Below are 21343 nucleotides of genomic sequence, written 5' to 3'. Positions count from 1 at the left end.
TTGTATTCAAGCGATATATTATAAGCAAGATTAGATCTTTAGTACATGCGCTATATATTCAAACGTGATAGGGCTGTGAAAGCATTATTTCTGTATTTTTTTCCATGTAAAAATATCATGTCTTTGATATCACAAAAGTTTTTTTAAGCATCACATTGTATAGCAGGGTAGGCAAAGGGAACGTAGTGTTAAGATACTCTGTATTCCACTTTCCGCTGAATTCTCGAGGCATTGCGTGTAGAATGGCGGAACTCAACGCCGCACTTGGCCTTGTTACCAGAGACGAAAGGTCACTCACTCATTACGAAATCTCAGAAACAACATGTGCTAGGAACCTGAAATTTTGCATAGGAGTTATTTATAGGACGTAGGCGCTCGTTAAGACGGGAATTTGCAATATTCGACTTCTAAGGGGTTGTTTTTGGGGTCGAAAGTTTGTATGGAACTTCGTTATTACAAATGCTATGAGTCTCAAATTTTGCATAGACGTCACTAGGACGTAGTCATGGAGACAGAAATTAATAATAACATAGTTCACGCGGGTGAAGCCGCGAGCGGGCCGCTAGTATCTACATTCTTTTGCCTTTGTACTTACTTCTAAAAAATGAAATGAATGTAGATTTTGTTCTTAAAAAAAAAAAATATTTAATATGTGCCAGCTAAAACGTTCACGTAGAACGTGACACGTGTCTCGTGTTTGTATCAGGATTTACGAGACCAAATCCTAATGGTAGCTATTAAACGCGAAATGTTTATTTATTTTGTCCTCATATAATAATATGTATGTGATTTTTTTAACCTTAATAACATTGTTATAAAAGAAAATTATTTTAATCTTATTATTACTAGCGAAGCACACGCGGCTTCGCTTGGCTTGGCTTGAAAAAATCCTATTATGTCTGTTATTCTGATGTATAAGCTATATTATTGTAAAGTTTCATCTAAATCCGTTCAGTAGTTTTTTCGTGAAAGTGGAACAAACATATAAAATAAAAACTATATTTAAAAATAAAACCATTACTAAAACGTAGTCAACAGACTATTAATATTCATTATCCTATCCTATATCTTATAAAACAAAGTCGCTTTTTGTGTCTGTCTGAACTTTCTAACTCTTCTTCTTCTAAACCACCCAACGGATTTTTATGCGGTTTTCACCATTAGGTCGAGTATTTCTCAGGGAAGGTTTATATATAGTTTATTATTTGTATATTCTTATGTAAATTAACATAAATACGATAAATGTGTATAAAGTCCTACCCGTTGAGACACTTTCGCGCATGCGCTGCTTTAATGGTAAGTACTACATGAAAATAATGTACTGGAGTATTGTTCCTCTTAATGAGATCTACAAAAAACTCAGCGACGGCATATTCGTATCTTTTAAGAATAACGTGTAGTGATCATATTTCTGTCTAAAAATAGTAATTTCAATATATTTTTTATTGTGAGGGATATTTTTCCATAATGGTATTAATCCTTATCCTTTAAAACACTTTATTAATTTTCTACCTTAAACGAAGATAAAATTTGCTTTTTACAGTATTTCGAAATTGCGAATAGTTTTAGAGAAAAACGCATTTAATTGTTGACACATCAGCTATGTTTCACTTATCCCTTACTCTCAGCATATAAATAAGTATATTAGTTACGTTGGCCATTTAATGTAGATCAAAACTGTCTTTTACTGTTTTTTCATTTTCATAATTACTTTAGAAGTTAATATACAATATCTAAACATCCTTGCTGCGAACGCGCCCCGCGACGTTTTGCTTATACAAGCGCGTCATGAGCAGTCATCGGTGGTTCAGTGGTAGAATGCTCGCCTGCCACGCGGGCGGCCCGGGTTCGATTCCCGGCCAATGCATTCTATTTAATTTTCCACACAGGCAGCCACGTAGTGCTTGCTTTTCATCAGGGACAGAATACCCTCTTCAGCATTCAGCACCACAAGCTCGAAAAAAAAACCCGCCTGCCTTTATAGCAACGAAGATTTAGATGCGTTTGCACGTATTGGATAATTGGAGTTGAATGTATTATTTCAGCGCGATATGTTTGATTTCATATTTTTTATAGTAGTTATTAGTGGGTAGGTTTTTGTTTATAATTTCTTTCGTTTAAAAATAGACATTTAAATATATTTTAATAAGTACTTGAAAAGATTAGTAGCACAGATTTAAAATTACGGTACCTACTAAAAAGTCCTTGCTGTGTAAAACAATTGGAAAATCCTTATTGAAACTACGAAAATGCGGGTTGCATTAGGGTTTAATTAATTTTCACATTATCTTAAGTGCTTTGCAAACATACATTATATGAATAATCCAGAAGTTAAAGCGGGCGAAGCCGCAAAAGGGTCGCTAGTATATTATATTTTATTAAAAGAGAAAATATTTTAATACTAAAAACAAAACTTTTAACTTGCTTTGCTTACTTTGTTTCCATAAAAGTTTTGCACCGAAATTCCGCTTAGTATCTTATTTAAAATGCAATTATGCTAGCAATATTTAAAAGTTTTATAAACAAATGTTTATCTTATCGATTCTACTTGCTTTAAAAATGCAATGCTATTCATAAAGGTAATTTGGTATGCACACTCTTGATGTTCAGTTAAATTATGATATTTGTAAAATTTATACTTTATAAAAGTATTTTCTGTAACCTAAATATTTTTTTGGTAATATGTGTAGCGTTGTATGCTTGTGATTGTAAACGCCACAGGTTGTGAATTCGATTCCCACTCGAGGTAATGAAATATTAACGATAATAATTTCTTCGCTCTGGTGTCCAGGCAAAACGCGGCATTGAGTTTCTCCAAAATTCGACGGAAAGTGTGGAGCGGAGTGTTTTAACCCCAGTCTCCCTCTGCCTACCCTGCTACATGCGGGATACAGCGTGAAGCTGAAAAAAGGAAGTGTATAGAAACATTGTTTTTACTGTCTCATTACAATCATAAACCGCTCAGGTTTGTTTTTGAATGAAAGGAAAATAAATAAACGAATTAAGAGAAAAACAAGCAAATGCAATTATTTTATTAAGATATTGTATTAATTAATTATAAACTGAAAATTTAATTTAGGGAGAACCTTTGAATATTTATCTTCCACCAGCCTTATATAGGAATAATTACAACATATTATACAACACACGCTGTTATATTGAACTGAAACATCCAGAGTACATTATTAATATTCCGTCCAAATATTATGAACATTTACACTCCACTGCGTTCGCCGTGAGCGTTGAAGGATTTAAAGCCAAAAACATATTTATCTGATGCCAAATATCATAAAAGTCAGTAGGTTGCTTTTTTAATATTCTCTTTTCGTTTACGTATGATCTTTAAAATACATACATTGATGTTTATAAATTGTATATACTCGTATTCAACTGGATGTATAGAATATTTATTACTTATTTGATATTCATAATAAATAAACAGAAAATTATTTTCCATTGAATCTGTGGTGAAAGCTGCTATGAGGACACTTCATTCTCTGCTTTGCGCCCAAATTCTAGAAATTACACTACATATGGCGATATTCAACACGTAAGAAATGTAAAATAAAAATAATTAATTTCCTGAGAGGAGATTCGCTGACCCGCACCTCTATGGTATTAAATTTACGTGGCTTTGGAAATACGTATAATATTATATTATATATATACTGCATTATTGTTGTCTGAGGCCAGTTGTGGCGGAGGGGCACAAGCGTGTGATTGTAAAAGCGACTTGTGGTGCTTTGAGGCTTGTGGGTGGAGACAAAACGCGGCGTTAAGTTCCGCCTCTCAAAACACAATGTCTCCAGAATTCAGCGGAAAGTGGGGAGTTGATACAGCATGAAGCTAAAAATGTTTTATTGCTGTTATAGAATCCATTATTCCAACAATTTCCAACTTCACTTCACTCCCCTGCAAATAGGCGAAGAAGATTAAGCGGTGATTTTATACAAAGATTAGATTATTCCAATTCTAGCAGTAAGAAATCACTTGGGCACGTACATACTCGTATACGTGTCGCTGGGTTTATGCACGGAGGCCGGAAACACGTTGTTAGCGGACAGGCTCAAATAAAATGTGCCTCTGTCTTGTTGACTAGAATGGAAAAAAATAGACTTACTAAATTAGTAGTAAATTTGTGTATATGAAGACAGTTTTAGTTTAAACTATTGGAGAGCTCTCTCTTTATTATAAAATTTGTTTTTTTTTTTACTTTTGTATATGAGGCGGTCGTGGCGTAGTGGGAAATCTGACTGTAAGCGCGTTGGTTTGGAAATCCAATCCCACTCGGGAGAATTATTTATTTTATTTTAATTTTCCCGCTGTAAAGGCGTAGAAAATGAACAACTACAACGCCCAAGGCATTGTGTGTTGACTGGCGGAACACAACGCCGCGCTTTATCTTGAAACCTTAACGAAGAAACGAGAACATAAATATTTTTTTCCTCGAGTGGGAATCGAACCCACAACCTGCCGCGCTTACAGTCATACGCTTCTGCCTTAGTCTGGCCTCAACACAAAGTGTATAGCTAAAAAAATATTACATGAACAAATTACGTATCCCTACTTATTCATATGTAAAGCAAGCTGGAATAGCGCGCTAGTGTTTTTGTTTTCAAATTACACAAGGGACGAAATACCAAATTCATTGTGCTTCTACCACTTCCGTCATAAAATATGACCGGGCCAGCTATCTAATTTGCATTATTGGCCTCGTTTAGTTATTTATAATAACATTCGCTTGTAGTCACGTTATGTCAACTTAACTAACTATGCAATTGTGTATAATTGTATAATTGTTTTTGTTTTTCATATGTTGTTGACATTTTATATATATTTTTTATTTTGTATGTAAAATATAATAGAGACATTTTATCATTAATAACTGTGTAGTATCATTAAAAAGATTTTGATATGTTGACGTAATTATTTGAAGATATTAATTATTGCCTTCAATATGTGAGTTAAATACTAAAATTAAACACTATTAAAAAAAATATTTTATGTAGTGTTCTCATGAGATATTAATTTATTAGCTTTTAATCATTAAAATGACAAGTAGATTAATATTATAATAGGTAGGTATTTTTTTCGTCTGAAAAAGAAACAATTCAGTGTCACCTAATTCCGTTATGGAAAATATGAGCCGTATTAGAATTTATCTCAATAGAAATATGCTGAATAATTTGCAACGAATGAAGTAATATAGGTCTTTGAATGAATTCTTCTTTTAAAAGACGGCACGAGCAGTAAATACTCTTTGCATGAAATTTCGAATTTCAATGCATTAATAAGCAAGAAAAATATGAATCTTCAACTTTAGGGCGTAGTAATTTAATAGTGTCAACTAAATATTTTGAGGGTTCTGTACATGAAAAAGTAAAAAGGGAATCTGGAAAAGGAATTACTGTATCAAATATTTTTTTTGTGGTATAATTTTTCTATTTTCAGATTTATTCCTTTATTTGTATTGTAGGTTCTCATTTGCCAAATTTCATAGTTTTAGGTCTACGTAAAAAAATATAGGTTTTGATTCCTCGGAAAAACGAATGTATAAGTTCTTATCTTTTGATTGCATTGATTTACAATCTTAATCAAGCAAAACTATTCGCGGATCGTATATTGTCTTTAATTTAGCGCTTATGTCATCTAAATCGAGTAGGTACTCATTGGTAAATTCCATTACTGGCTGTGCAAATCCAGATTCACTTGACACCGTTTCCATTGCGAGGAAATGGAAGCAAGTACGTATAATATACCAAGCTGGGGTATGCGAGCGTATGCGTTACTGATATACGTATGTGTGTGTGTGGGTTTGTGGATGTGAGGGTAGTCGGGACATCGCCAGCGTGTCCCAGTCGCGATAAGGCGTAGATTAAACTCAGGTTTGCTCACACACACATATTTAACATTCCCGGCAGCTAGACTCGCGACAACATTGCGAGCTATTTTGCATATCGCTTGTTTGCGAAACAATTTGGTTTGAACGTATTTGCTTGCTTCGGAGGTTGATATCGTTGTTTAAGTATTTGTACGTGTTATTTAATGTTAGAAAAATTTTATTTTTGTCTATTTCGAATTTCGTTGTCACCTTAGATAGTTTCAGACTTCGTATTGCTGACATTGTATATGTACCTAATTAAATACAGTACATCAACATCAACAGTTTAAATAGAAATTAAGTATTATTTTAATTTTAATATTTTTTTTCATTTCTTCGCTCTGGTTGTTACCAGGTTGTTTGGCTTGTTAGCCAAAGCGCGGCGTTGTGTTTCGCCACTCAGTTCGCAATCCCTTGATTATTCGGCGGAAAGTGGGAAACTGAGTGTTTTAGCACTACGTTCCCTACTCTGCTATATGCGGAATACATCGTAAGAAATCGTATAAATTTTACTAATATTTATTTAAAGATAAGTTTTCTAATATATTTAGATAGTTTCTAAGGTAGATAGATTAACATATAATACGGTAGGTGCATTGCTATTTATATAACCGGCTTGAGGAATCATAGTTTTAGTTGAAGTTTACCAAGCTAAGCTTATTTGCCATCTGAATTGTAGAACCTGTAAGCTAAATTTGAATTCGATTTGCAGGAACCAGATTCGTCCTCACTCTGACTAGGGATGTTCAATAATGCTTCCGAACTTACCTAAAGTTTTACGTCTAAAAACAGTATCGTCTTGCAGAGAAACTGCAATAACGTAGTACTTAAAGTGCTCTAAACAACATTGTTTTGAAAAATATTAAAAGTATCTGAATAATACTGTTTTTTTTAGCTTCAGGCTGAGTTTTGCATGTAGCAAGCTAGGCAGAGGGAACCTAGTGGTACAACATTCCCTTTCCCACGTTCCACCGAATTTACGCAGCATTGTGTGTTGAATAGCGGAATTCAACGCAGCGCTTTTGCTTTGGTACTAAAGCGAATTGAAAAAAATAATAAATAATAATAATTCATTCCCTTTAGTAAGAATAGAACCCACGACCACAGCGTTACAGTCATTTTTCATATTATCAAGATACTACAGACAAATTAGTTGACCGTTTCCTAATATTTATTCCATACAATAATTATTATAATATGCATCAATAACAGACATTTAAGATAATAGTTTATATTTATATTACAACCAATTAATTAATTCAAAGCAAACAAACAAAATCCTGGAACCAGACCAAACGTCAACACGAACCTCCCTAAATGAAGTTTAATTTGTTCAACTATCTGACGTGAAGTTATAACGAGAAATGTTACAAATTAGTGTTGTTCTAATGTGTTGCTTATAATTTAACAGTTAACAGGTAAACATAAGTTAAATTCACTATTTGTCACCTCGTGAATAAGGGAATGTTGGTGTTGCGTGACTTCCCAACGGTCGCGCAGCGGAAGCAGCCAAGCTCTTTCGTGGGTTTTGCTGCATAAATTACTTTCCATTCATCCTTACCGCGTCTGTGTTCACATTCTTCGTCAAACAAATAATTTGTCACCGCCATAAATATTAATGCATCGTTAACATTAAGGGATTGTTAGTGTTTCAATAATGAAGGCGATTGTTATGTGTCATTATGTAGGTTTGCGGTAATTTTAGACTAAGATCCAGCCAGAGGCCGCAAGTTGGTAACGGTTGCTAAATTAAAAAAGTAATTATGATAATAATTTGCGAATAGTTTTCGCAGTTATTTTTGTGAATATCTTTCTGAAATTTGTATGGTAGTACAAGTACATTTGTTTTTCATAGCAGTTTTCTTTTGATTTACTGCACTACGTGATTTGTTACTGTTTTTAGAGTTTTAATTGTTTTATTTGCTTTGTGGAATAATTACGCTCATATTTCTATATAGCATTATCTTTCTTCGCTTAACAATTTTTTTAAGTAAAAGATAAATACTTTTAAGACCTCAAAAAATAAGCTTTTATTTTTTAATCTCGTAGAATTAAAAATCTCATATATTTGTTTAGATTTCTCTAATAGAAAAAATAAAAAACTAAGTTAGCTAAAAAGTCCCTTATTGTAAATTAAATGAGTCAAATGTCTGAAGTGTAATAATATTAAATGAAAGTCTCAAAGTATTTAATCAAATTTATTATAATAAAGATTAGAAATGAAAGTTTCAAAATAACATCACCTAAAATTTCTTTACTTCTCTTCAAAAACTTTTCTTTTACGCAACTTTCTTGTAGGCTGTTGGGGGCCAGGCTGGTTGAATGTGACGATTGTAGGTTCGATCCCAACTCGAAGGAATGAATTAATATTTATTAATATTTTCATTTTTTCGCTGTAGCCAGTCATCACGATATAGCTAAAAAAAATCGGCAGAAAGTTGAAAACGGAGTGTTTTAACACTGGGTTCCCTCTGTCTACTCTGCTGTGTGCGGGACACAGCGTGAAGCTGATTATTTCCCACGTAATTAAAAAGCGGAGACAGTGGAGTCTCCGCACAAAGTAGATGCCATATTGTGACCTGTTATTAAGCTAATAGCTTTAATTATAAAATGTATGAAGACGGAAAACCATTTAAGCTTTATTTAATTCCAGACATTATCTATATTTATTAATCTACTGATATTATCTATGACACGGACTTCCACATTATAATGATAACCTGTAAATGTTGGTACAATGTGAAAACATGTCACATCGCTTTAACATTCATATACATTATTGACTATCGCATGACTTGTATATTATTTGTATAAAATATTATTATAATAAGAATACTAATTTTCTCTTTGTGTTTTTTTTAAATAATTAAAATAGCGTAAGAATTTATGGCAATGAAATAAATGTACATGATAAAAATGATTCTAGACCACAAGCCCTTACGTACTCCCCAAGAGACTCCACTTATAATATGCATGCTTAAATGTTATTTCACGGTATCACTACGCTAAATGTGGACACATACTTTCCAAATCTTGATAAAATCTTGATAAAAGACGATGTAAAGATACAGTAAACAACGATATATGTATATGGGAAGAGATCATATTATCAAATTTCATGTAAATATATGAAATAGGTGCCATATGAGCCATATGTACTCGCCGAGTTGGATTACAACCTAAAATTGTCAAGTGTACTCTTTCAAATAATATTGCGTCATGATAAAGTTAATAATCTACAATAAAGGTAATTAAAAAAAGACTAAAATTCACTTGAAAACTATATTCGTAAACTTATAAAAATTAAAAGTAGAAAATAATATTTTAATTACTTCACAGTAAAGACAATTAAAGAATAATTAACGAAATTATTCATACGGTCATACTTATTCCAATCCAATCAATATACGATATTAAAAAAATATTGATCTTTGTTCGAAATTTAGTAGTGCCCTTGGTAACATGTACATACATTCTTCCCAAAATCGTTTCTTCCACACCCTCATCTAGTGACAATTGACGCAGAAAATTGTAACATCTAATGACTCGCAACCTTACCATTTGTATTTTTTTACGAAAGAAATTATTAATGTTGAGTTATTTGTCCTATAGTTATCTATATATCTATCTTCTAAGGATAATCTACAGTAACCACTTTTATGTTTTACATATTACAAAAAAATAAAGCGATTATTTCGAAACCATTTTAAACAATATTATATTATTCTTTTTCCAATTAAATAAGTTAGATATGTTGTAACCTTTACATTCAAAATTGTATTTTACAGCAATATAACTGAGTATGCCGTGATTGACGCTGTCTCGCGGTGCGCTCGTGGTACGTCAGTGATGCTTGTATGGCATTGTTCTTTGACTTAACGTATATCACAGTAATCAAAGGTTCTAGACACATCACAAGCCAAATTATTATATTTTTTTATATGGGACCATCTCTGAAACTTAACCTACTACATACCTATACAAAAAAAACGACAAAATCCATTAATAGTTATTAGTTGAATCGTAAGACAAATAGGTGAACCTATTTGAAATCATTTAAAAATCTTAGCAAAACATTGTTATGAGAATAAAAGTAATTCAGTTAAAACATACCAGTATAGTACAAACAAATCTATTTGCCAACAATCCACCAATAAATTTGTACATCGTATCGTACACGAAACACGTCACTATAATTACAGAGGAATTAGTAACAAATTATTGCTGACGTCAGTGGAGTACAATAAAGGGGGAGGCCCGCTCTCATTAGTGCACGGTGAGCCCACGTCGCCGACCTCGTACTTGCATTATTCATGTGAACATATTGCAACGCCGCATATATGTATTATTAAACTGCTTTTTATTTGCACAAATTATAAACGGAAGATGGCTAAGTTTTCGATTTACTTTCTAAGTGACATGATGATATTTGAGAAGTATGGTCAGTAGAGGTGGGATATATGAAATGGATGCGGATGGGCTCGCCGAACTAATTAGTGACGAAAGAATGGAAAAAAAGATTTATGATGGAAAAGTGAGCGATAAGAGAGGTAAGGTGAGACCTCAGTTGACCTTCGAAAACACAGTATCATAAATACTGGAGGAAGGTCACGTAAAGAGATTGATGATAGTGGATGAGGCGAAAGAGATATGCAAAAATCGTAGCGTTTGGGGCTCCGTTCTCTCTTGACTACCTCGCTAAGGATACAGCGTAAAGCAATATTAGATTAGATTCTAAGTGACATAGGGTTTCAATTAAATATTTATAAAAATATTATTATATTTTTTTCTTCTTTTTTTTATACTTAAGTTACAACAACAAAAAACGGATTACAGCGACTAACTTAATGATGTTGTTAAGGAAAACTATATGGATAATTAACTCCCACGAATGGGAATCGAACCCTCAATCACGTTTACAGTAACACATTTGTGCCCATACGACAGACCTCGCTTAGTTCTCCATCTCTATGACTCTTATAGAGCAATTAATTTCCTCCTGGTGTATCTTTTATCAGACACGATATACATAATGTCCTAATAATGAATTCTGTGTAAATACCGAAAGTGTAGTAATTAATTTACACTCCGGATATTTGCGAAAAGGAAATTGTTCACTATTAAATTACGGACAGAATTGCGGATCAAAAGATATTTATAAGCAATATTATGGGAAGGGTGGAACTACGCAACTATTATAATGTTTCCACTTAAGTGTATTATCGAGGGCTTTGTGGCCCAACTTTGGCACATTCCGATACAGTAATTAATGTCATTTCTTTTATGGACCCTCTTATTTTGTAGCTTTGAATGTAATGTCTGCTAGGGTTTGTTATATGGAAATTGTTTAATGTGGCTCTGTGTATATGTAAAAAAAAACAATCACGTCACGCTGTATCCCGCAAACAGCAGGGTAGGCAGAGGAAATCTAGTGTTAAAACACTTCGTTCCCCGTTAGCTGCAGAATTTTAGAGGCATTGCGAATGAGAAGGGGATCAAACCCACGATTAATGACGCTTACAGTCACACCCTTGTGCCGTTGCACCAGAACTGGCCATATATGTGTAAACATGAATAAAATAAAAATTACATTCTATTTATCTTCCATCAATTTCATATCAATATATCTGAATTCAATTAGCAATCTATGTAGGTACTCGTACGCAAAAGAGCCCAATTTACACGACTCGTTGTTTCAGGGGAATTTTACATCAAAACCAAAGGCGTTACAGAGAAGCTATCAAAAGTTTCGAGAGGGCAATTTATTTTCGACCGTCCATGGCTTGTAAGTATTTTTTTATGATTTTTATGGGTAAATAATGTATTTCTATAAATCATAATTGATGTGATTCGAATAAATTTAATCAGCTTCAAGCTGTAACCCATATACATCAGAGGGTACCCAGTGTTAAAACACTCCGTTCTCCACATTTCAATATAAATTTAAATAAATATTTCATTTCCTCGAGTGGAGATCAAACCCGCGACCAGTCAATTTTACAGTCAAACTTTCAACCCCTGCACCACTGGCCTCGGGATTCAAATAAGGAAATTAAAATAAAATTTATACTAATGATAATATAATTTTCAGTGGCGTACGTTAATCTCGGTACTTCGTTAATGGCGGATGGGCGGTTACCTGAGGCGGCGAGCGCCCTGCGCGCGGGCGCCCGTGCTGACGGCGTCCGCGTACGGGACAGGCGAGAGCACGACGCGGCCCGCGTGTCCGCACTGGTGCAGCTGGCATCTCTACACTCCCAGAGGGGGCACTGGCACAAAGCACTATCAGCTCACAAGGACGCCCTGCAAATATTACCAGATACAAATTCACCAATTTCAGGCTGGACGCGACACGTATGTACCAATGAAATTCTGATATGGCTCGATGCCAGAAAATTTTACACTCACTTTGTCCAACAAAAGTTTACTGTAAAACTTAACGTTCCTTAAACAATCTGCTACTGCTTAATTAAAGATTTTCGAATAAATTTGGCTCAGGAATGATTTAATTCTTTTTCATTTTCTTTAGAATGTGCTGTCGATGGCGAGCGAAATATATATGCAACTACAGCAGTGGCCCCAAGCTGAACATAGCATTTTATCTGCTTTGGCCCTGTCTCCTAATCATGTAGGGACGCATGTCACCCTGGCTCAAATACTTTCTAGAAATGTAAGTACATTTATGCTGGAAAATAATATAATATCATGTATAATGTATGAATATTCACTATTCTCTATTCTTTATTTTCTCTATTATTTAAAATAAAGAAAAATGTTTGAGTTAAGATGTTTATACTCTCTGATATCTATAACTTTTTATCATGTTGCTTTTTAAAATGTTTAACACTTTTCAAATTTAATTAAAAAACTGTTGACTGTAAAGTCGGTTTACGGACGATAATTTTACGTGATAAAGCCATAAGAAAATATTGATGAAATTTAATTTTATGAATCGAATTTAATTATCACTGAATTTTCATTATTTTGTGAAACAAAGAAGGAAAATGACATTATTTTCGATAAATTAATATTTATTTGCACTCGTTAATTTATATATATTTTTACTTAAATTAACAATGTGATATTTAATAGTAAGTAACAATGAATGGATAGATGCCTAGCAATACGGTCGATCTTTTTTATCTCTTAATCTCTCTTGCACGGTCGGCTCAGGAGGAACGTGACAATTAGCCGTGTTTTTTCGTGCGTTCAGTCGGTTTTATTTATTTCATGTATCTATTAACTGACGCCAGTCTTGGCGAAGGGACATAGGCGGACACTGAGAACGCAGGTTGTGGGTTCGATTTCCACTCGAGGCCACTCCACTAATCTCTGGTAACAAAGCAAAACACGGCGTTGAGGTCTACTTAACTCTTAATGTGTGGAATGTGGGTATCGGAAGTGAATGAATGAATGAATGAAAATGAGAACAGAGTGTCTTAATATTAGGTTCCCAGGTTTCCTTTCCTGCTTCGTGTGTACTACATATTACGCTATAGCGTGAAGCTAAAAAACCTACTGTAAACCTACTGTATATTTTACATTAAAAAAATAATTTTCAATATTTTATCTTGTTGTCCTTGTGCATGTATACTTTACAAAACCTTTGTCAATTTAATCAAATTTTCAAACAGTCCAGCAGAAGTGTGGAGGCCGAGTCGTGGTTCAAAAAAGCAATTACTTTAGCCCCTGATGACCCATTAGTACGAGACCAGTTTGGTAAGAGTCAATACTATTAAATGCTTCATGTATTTCAATATTCATTATTTATTAGAATTAATAAAAAAAGTTACAACAACAAACAAAAAACATTAAACTTATGTATACATTTAATTAATAGTAGTTAAGCGAAACGTAGCATTAAGAAATTAAAGTGATACATTTTTTTTTATATAATAAAAGTAAAAATTATAAGCCAAGCCTTGCTGAAAAATTGAATAAAATTTACAATATAATTAAATATATTGTATTTGTCGTGGAGATACAACGAACCAAATCAATTTTTACTATCTCTTTGAACTTTAGATTAAAATAAAAATATATGAAACAAATTATTTCAATAAATAGATTGTTTATTGCTAGGCTTGTTCCTGAGATCACAGCGACGGTTACGAGAATCTGCTGAGCAATTGGTGATGGCTGCTCAGCTGTCACCCACCAACAGTGTGCGTGCTGCATCAGCGGCACGGGCTTTGAGAGACGCGCGGCGCTGTCGCTCGGCTGAGCGCTGGTATGCTCGTGCTGTAGAGCTAAGTCCTGATGTAAGTCACAGAATTCCCAATTTTATTATTATATAATAATAATACTTGCAGCAATAATATTATAATATTACTAATATTATATTATAATATAACATCTACATTGTTATGTATGTAGATGTTAATTAATATAATATTATAATATAATATTAGTTAATTATGTATTTTTATATGAACAATTTTTGAAAAGGCTCCTCATCTTTATTTTTATAGATTAGCTGGTGTGCTGTAGTCACAGGTGTCCTTTTTTTTCAGAATGTCTTACAAAAATAAATATATTAAAAATAACACATAATTCTAGAACTGCCTATTACTACTACGCTCAGAACATGCCCATTTTAAGGACTTTTTGTTGCAGGATGCAGAATTCCATTCCAATCTTGGCGCAATTTTACATCTCAATGGGAAATACGTAGCGGCAGCCACTTCATATCGACGCGCTCTACAGTTGAAGCCTAATGACGAAATCACTATCACAAATCTGAAGAGAGTTCGGACACTAATGAATAATCAACGAATCAAAAAATAATACACAAATCACTAACAAAATGAAACATAGGATGTCAATTGCCAAAATGTAGTTTTAGTACCTACGAGTATATTCATAACAGACACAAAATCTGTATAAACATTTTTATAGTTATGTACGTTATTGAAATTTATCTTATATTTAACTGTGTTACTGCTTCAATGTAATGAATATCTTCAATATGTAAACTGGAAAATAAAGAAAAAACGTGGTATAAGCCTTTAATTTGACACTAGTTTAATTAAGATTTTTGTAATTTTAGAGACAACGCTTTATTACGTTATTTTATAAAATGTTTAACAATTTTCAAAAATTAACAAAATTTATAAATTCAGTTATATTATGATATTGCGGTGTGAAAAGTAACATATTATATATATTTAAGTATTATTGGACGTATAAAATACATGAAATTTTAAACAAAGAATATATGCATGAATTATTTGCAATTTTTATAAATAAAATTGTTTCTTGTATCTATCTACCTATAAAATTACAGTCACAATAGATGCACTGAAAATAATTAGCATTTATAAATGTATGGTTTTGAGAATAAAAAACTTCTAACGAACAAATTATATTAACACTTTGAGTTGTAAAATCTTATTAAATCGTTCAACAGGAATTTGAATCTTTCTACCAATATATTGTATTTAGTATGTAAGTGTTAAGAAACTGATATCAAAGAATGAACAATTAGATATTACATTGGATTATTCAATAAACATAATGCACAATGGGATTTCTACTTTATTCGTATGCATTCTTTGTTCTTCTCTCATCTTGTGGTACTAATTTATACTTTACCAGGGGTCTATAAACAACGCTATATTGTAAATAGATATTGAAAAAAAAAACACTTTTTTATGCAGTCGTATTGTATAGGACTTCGATCAATTACTACTACGAATTCTTCTTGTTATATTTATTGCTTTGTCTTCCAATATTGTTTTATTTTTTATAACTCTACTTTAATTCTAATTATTTAAAATAAATATATTTCTGCGAAAAGGCTAGTGTATATGTTAAATTAAGCATGTTAAGTTTAAAAAGTTGCTTACGCGGATTGTTTTTTTGTGAACGTTATAATTAACTCTTGTGAAATAAATGTACCTATTATATATACCTACATATTATATAATATACTACGAGAATCATGAATTGATTACATTGCATTTTTAAATTAGGTAACAAATTCATATGTAGCCGGATAGGCAGACTTTGAGACTTGTCTTGTTAATAGAGCGAGGAAATTAACATTTTATGTAATTAGTCCCCCGAGTGGGAAAAGTCGAACCCATAACCGTCGACTGTAAACGAGTCATACACTATGCATTTGGGTTTGTTTTATTTTCCTTATTATATTTTTATATATTATTGTATTTATATTAACATATATTATGTTGATCGTAGTATAAGCTGGATTAACAACGTCAAGAACGAATATATTATAATATATTATATTTCAATTAATTTTACATTAAGTCTGAAACATATCTATTTCAAGTTTACTAGATAATGGGCAAATTGATTGTTAATTCGTGTTAAAACTGTATTATAAAATTGTTGTAAATAAAAATGCATTAAAGTTATTGTCATAAATAAATGATAATTTTTAATTACTGAATCTCTAATATTTCTATTTTTCGTCATTCTCTTCTCACACCTGTGACAATAAATTACGCTTTTTAGTAATAGATGAATGCCAAATTATATTTTCTTTAGGTTCGCTTCGTACTGTATTTACTAATTCATAATAAATGGGCGGTAACTATATTTTGGGTAATTTAGCGTTTTAAAAAAAGTTAATTTACAAATATTTATAAGTCTCAATTATTTTTTTAAATATTTTTTCCTATTTTGGCTAAGTTAATAAAAAAAATGCATATTCAATATTCGATTATTTTAAATTTTATATGGCAGCATTTCACGAACTTGTTTTATCGATATCGTTAAACAATCGAGCTATATAAATTGTTTGACATGCTAACTTCAAATAAATGGTAATATGTTACTCTGGCATTCGACCAACGATTCAACGAAATAAACTTTTTTTTCACTATTCAATAAAATACTTTAAAATTTTAATTTTACACTATATTTTTTTCTTATATGCTTACTAAAATATTTCAAATTTAAATTTACAACTTTTAATTAATATCATTGTATGTATTTAGTTAATTAATATACTCAAAAAATAGTTGTCGATCAAATGTATTTTTTTGCCTGTTAATCTATTTTTAACATTTTTAATATTTCATCTGTACTTCCAATGAATAATTTAAGATAATTATATATTCATTTCTCATACATATTAATATAAGTCTTAATGTATAAACAATTTATCGAGGAATTGTATGTAACCATTATTGATTTTACACTAGTTATGTATATTCATGGTGTTATGCAAGTCAAACTGCAAATTCCCAAAGTGATATTATATGTTGATAATTTTGTAAATAAAAGCTTCAATATTTTATATACTGTTCTTATTTGTATCCTTTATAAAAAAAATCTAAAATAGAAAAAAAATATCAATCGTTCTCCATTCGGTGGAATGAAATATTTGCATTGCCAAAAAAATTCACCACATACCCTCTATTAAAAACAATCTAATGTAAAACTGATGACATAAACGTAGCATCAGAAAAAACAAATAATGAATAAATAATACATTTTTTTACAAATAAAGGCAATAACATAAAAATAAAAAAGACGATTCTTAGAAAAACTAATTTTAACAAAATCTTTCAGGGGCTGTTTTGAAAAAAAAAATGACTGGTGATTTTTTTCCTAAAGTAATTTTAAAAAATACTGGTGTTTGTGTAAAATATTCTTAGAAAGTAAAATATTCTTATAAGATATAAAAAAAATGTAAAAAAAAAGATAAAATGTAAAAAAATCTTATTCTTATTACTAATTAATTACATTTAAATCGATTTCTTTAGACATTATAAGCGTTTGCATTTTTCACCAGTCTACTATAATCAGACTACCTTCCAATCTCGGTATTGCAGGATCCCGTATTATTTTCCAATCCCGCGCGATGCGGGATGCAGGATACAGGATCCGCGAAATTTGCGGTATATAAATAAATATTGCTACATTAAATTGCAAAATAATGAGATATTCTTTGGCTGAGAGGCGTTCTATTAGAGTTATGCTTAAAGTGATTCTATACATAAATACGTAAAAAGCCTTTATTTTTTTATATATATAACAAAACAGGTTGAAAAATATTATTTCTACCTAATTAAATCTTCTCTCTGTCGTCTCTCAAATTATCACAATTTTACTATGACAATAAATATATTGTTCCACAAAACGAATTACATTTCGTATTTGTAAGGATCACACAAAATAATAATACGACTTTGGAGATTTGCTCAACGATTAGGGACATTAACGCCAGACCGTGTTCGCGTTTTGTGATATTTTTTGTGGTCGCATTTCAAATATGTGGCCGGGAAAACGCGTAAAATAAGTTGGTAAAAGGCCTACACATTCTCGTATTTCCTTTGTGAACGCATCGCTGATGCCCCATAATTTTCTTCGAAGACATTATATTCCATGGCTCGCGCTCACCCTAGTATAATTTACTTTATCTTTCATTTCCTTTTGCAATTTATCTGTAAGCGTTACAAGTGTGGCATTCGTGAACTATTATTGCAGAACCAATAGCAAAAGTACAAGAAATATTTTATATTCTCATTTCTTCGCTCTGGTACCGAGGAAAAGCGCGGTGTCGAGTTTCGCCACTCAACACGCAATCCCTCCAGAAATTAGCGGACAATGGGGAACCCAGTGACATAACACGAGGTTCCCTGTGTCTACCTTGCTGTGTGCGGGTTACAGATAATATGTACGTTTGAACGTTCAATATTTATGTAAAAATATTTGCATATACACTTAACCGTAGTTTCCACTATATTGTTTGGTTAAATTCTATCTAAACGGTAGTAATTGAATCTTTGTCTAAATTACCTGCCTTAGCTAAGGAGAGTTAATCCACCTGCAACCTAAAATAGGCAGGTAGCCAAGGTTTTAATGCAGTGGCTAACTAAACTACTGTATAAAGACGATCGATGACTGCGTCTAAATTTACATGTACTATATCTATTTCTTATTTGTTTTTTTTAAGGAATAAAACAAAAAAAATCCCGCCAAAGCTGTTGAATTCATAGCTATTTAAATGATATTTGAAAAAAAGAGACGGAGAAAAAAAAAGAATGATGAATAGGAGGGAATATATGAAGAGGTTGATGACAGTGGAAGAGGAAAGAAGTATACAGAGACTGTAGCGTTTGGTGCTCCATTCTCTCTGTCTATCTCGATAGAGATACAGCGTGAAGTTAAGAACATTTTCTTTCTTTTTGAAAACACAAACGATTGAGAAATAAATGTCAGTTTCCTCCTGTATTTTTTTAAATAAATCAGTCGGTCCCTCCAACGAGCAACAAGTACATGGACGGAGTCACGATTTACATTGAAAAGAAACATAGGAGCTTGACACTGCTTGTTAGAACGGCGTGACACGAGTTCATTAATATTAATCGTCGAACAAAACCGAGCGGCCACTGCGCTTACTTCATGCATAATTTCAGTTCTTCTTGTTCTGAATATTTTAATTGCTGCACTATATTTATATTTTTTGCTTTGTCAACTTTTAACTGACTTCTTTGAAAATAGCTCGATTTTTAGTTCTTATTATTTTATAATAAATTTCAAGTAGGCTCTAAAATCTAAAAAACTAATAAAAACAGTAAAATAAGACGTACGCTTATATAAATTTATATATTATTATTATTCAAATTTCTTTAAATTACAATATTTTTGGAAACCTTTTATTTATTTATTAGTACACTAGTACTTAATACCAAGAGATATAAAAAATATTATTTTACATACTGTATTAGTTGTAAAGATATAAATACGAGTTAGGGTTTCTAAATCGGTTCATATGTAAAATATTATTATTGCTTTATCAGGTTTCACCAGATCAGCACGCCCATATACAAATTCAACATATTATGGCAGTTCCTTTCGAAAATAGGTAACATTTGCAGCTATGCCAATAATATTCAAGCAATTTATATAATATTCTTCACTATTACGATATAAACATTCCAAGTATTCCAAAAAATTGTAAACAAAAAAGTAGCCCCAAAAAGTCAACCAATCCTTTTCACTAAAATGTTTCCCCTTCCTCGTTTTGCAACCGTTTAAGCCTGCTGCTAACAGTTCGAACTTCCGAAGACACTTTCCCAATGACAAGCAAACTTTTAGCTTCAACGTGTTAGCTTCACGCATTTGTTCGCTTCTTTGTTTATTTGCGTGAATGCCAATCTCCACGTGCTGCCGTTTAATACCAGATTGCATTCGCACTTTGTACGTTTGAACAATTTTGCAGTGTTTTTTTTTATCGTGCCCTGCTCATGTAGATTAACATTTTTACATTGTATTCACAAGACGGTTCTCTCTCTCTCTCTCTCTCTTTGTCTTTTTTAGCATTTTTTCTAAGCTATGTCGCAGTTTTATTAGTGCGAGGCCAATTGTGACACAGGGGCACAAAAGGTGGAATGAAATATTTAATATTTCCATTTATTTCTCTGGTGTCGAGGAAGATCGCGCGGCGTTGAGTTCCGCTGCAGTACACAATGCCTCCAGAATTTGGCGAAAACTGAGAAAAGAAGTGTCTTAACACTATTTTTCCTTGGTCTAGCCTATTGTGTGCGGGATACAGAGTGACGCCAAGAAAAAGAATATTATAAAACTGTTTGTTCAAATTAATTATATTACAGGCGGAGATTTAAGGAGCCATTGTTAATTAACGCTCTCTACCTAACAAATTAAGTGCCATCACTGCGCTTCACACTTGGAACAGTTTCCAAGTATTATATATGTTGTATAGTCGTACGTTTTTGTTTTACTCGTGCTAAGATTTCCCCCCATTTTCGATATTCTGTGTTGATTTACAAAACTTAACGTCACGCTTTGCAAACCAAAGTTTACCAGTCCCTAAAAGGGGATCGAAAAACCCAATCATTGTCCCCTTAGGCAACGTTCCAATACACTATAATCACATATATGAATTTTATAACATTAACATATCTTCTAGGATAATTAGCCATTACCAATAGAAGAAAGTAATATTTACAATTTAGTCACTAATAATTAAAACATAAAAACTGATTAGTATCTATTTAAAATTTAAAGCAAATTTACAATTTATGAGTACATCTGATTCCAGCATGGTAATAGATGGTTATTGTTGGAATGTTTTTAATTTATTTGCTTTCCCCGTGTAGAGGATTACATTAGCGACGTAAACACAATTAGCATAACGCGCTGGTTGAGGGGATTTTAAAGACCATAACACAAATATTATTACATGAATTATTAAAAAGCTCAAACAAAGGTATTTTACAACTGGGACAAAAATAAAACTTAAGTTTTTATAGAAGCTTTTTAATAAAGAATAAAAAATTGGCTAAGCTATGGCACAGACAAACCGATAAACAGACAAAAAATAGAAAATCGTTGTTCCGGGTTCTATTACTTTATAAATACCCCCAATAACAGATTTTTTCATTAATTACATGCACAGACAGCGATCAGTTACAATTTTATTACATGTATGTGTGTATGTATGCTTTAAATAAATAATATTATACA

The 21343-nt window shown here is 32.1% G+C and overlaps 1 protein-coding gene across 1 annotated transcript in view; it reads left to right on the top strand.

Moving 5' to 3' along the window:
• The window catches only part of Tmtc2 (Transmembrane O-mannosyltransferase targeting cadherins 2), a 74590-nt gene extending 57443 nt beyond the window's left edge, over positions 1-17147 (top strand). The window contains exons 6-11 of the mRNA XM_085202895.1: positions 11581-11666; positions 11973-12235; positions 12411-12551; positions 13516-13600; positions 13964-14142; positions 14498-17147. Of these exons, the coding sequence (XP_085059021.1) occupies positions 11581-11666; positions 11973-12235; positions 12411-12551; positions 13516-13600; positions 13964-14142; positions 14498-14668 (925 nt within the window). The 3' untranslated portion in view covers positions 14669-17147. The remainder of the gene's footprint in view (positions 1-11580; positions 11667-11972; positions 12236-12410; positions 12552-13515; positions 13601-13963; positions 14143-14497) is intronic.
• The last annotated feature ends 4196 nt before the right edge of the window (positions 17148-21343 follow it).

Source organism: Heliconius melpomene, chromosome 19, assembly GCF_056956725.1.
Source record: "Heliconius melpomene rosina isolate 202511_hmr_F chromosome 19, ASM5695672v1, whole genome shotgun sequence".
NCBI classification, from domain to species: domain Eukaryota; kingdom Metazoa; phylum Arthropoda; class Insecta; order Lepidoptera; family Nymphalidae; genus Heliconius; species Heliconius melpomene.
Note: the sequence above shows the minus strand (reverse complement) of the source record. Positions and strands in the feature narration are given on the sequence as shown.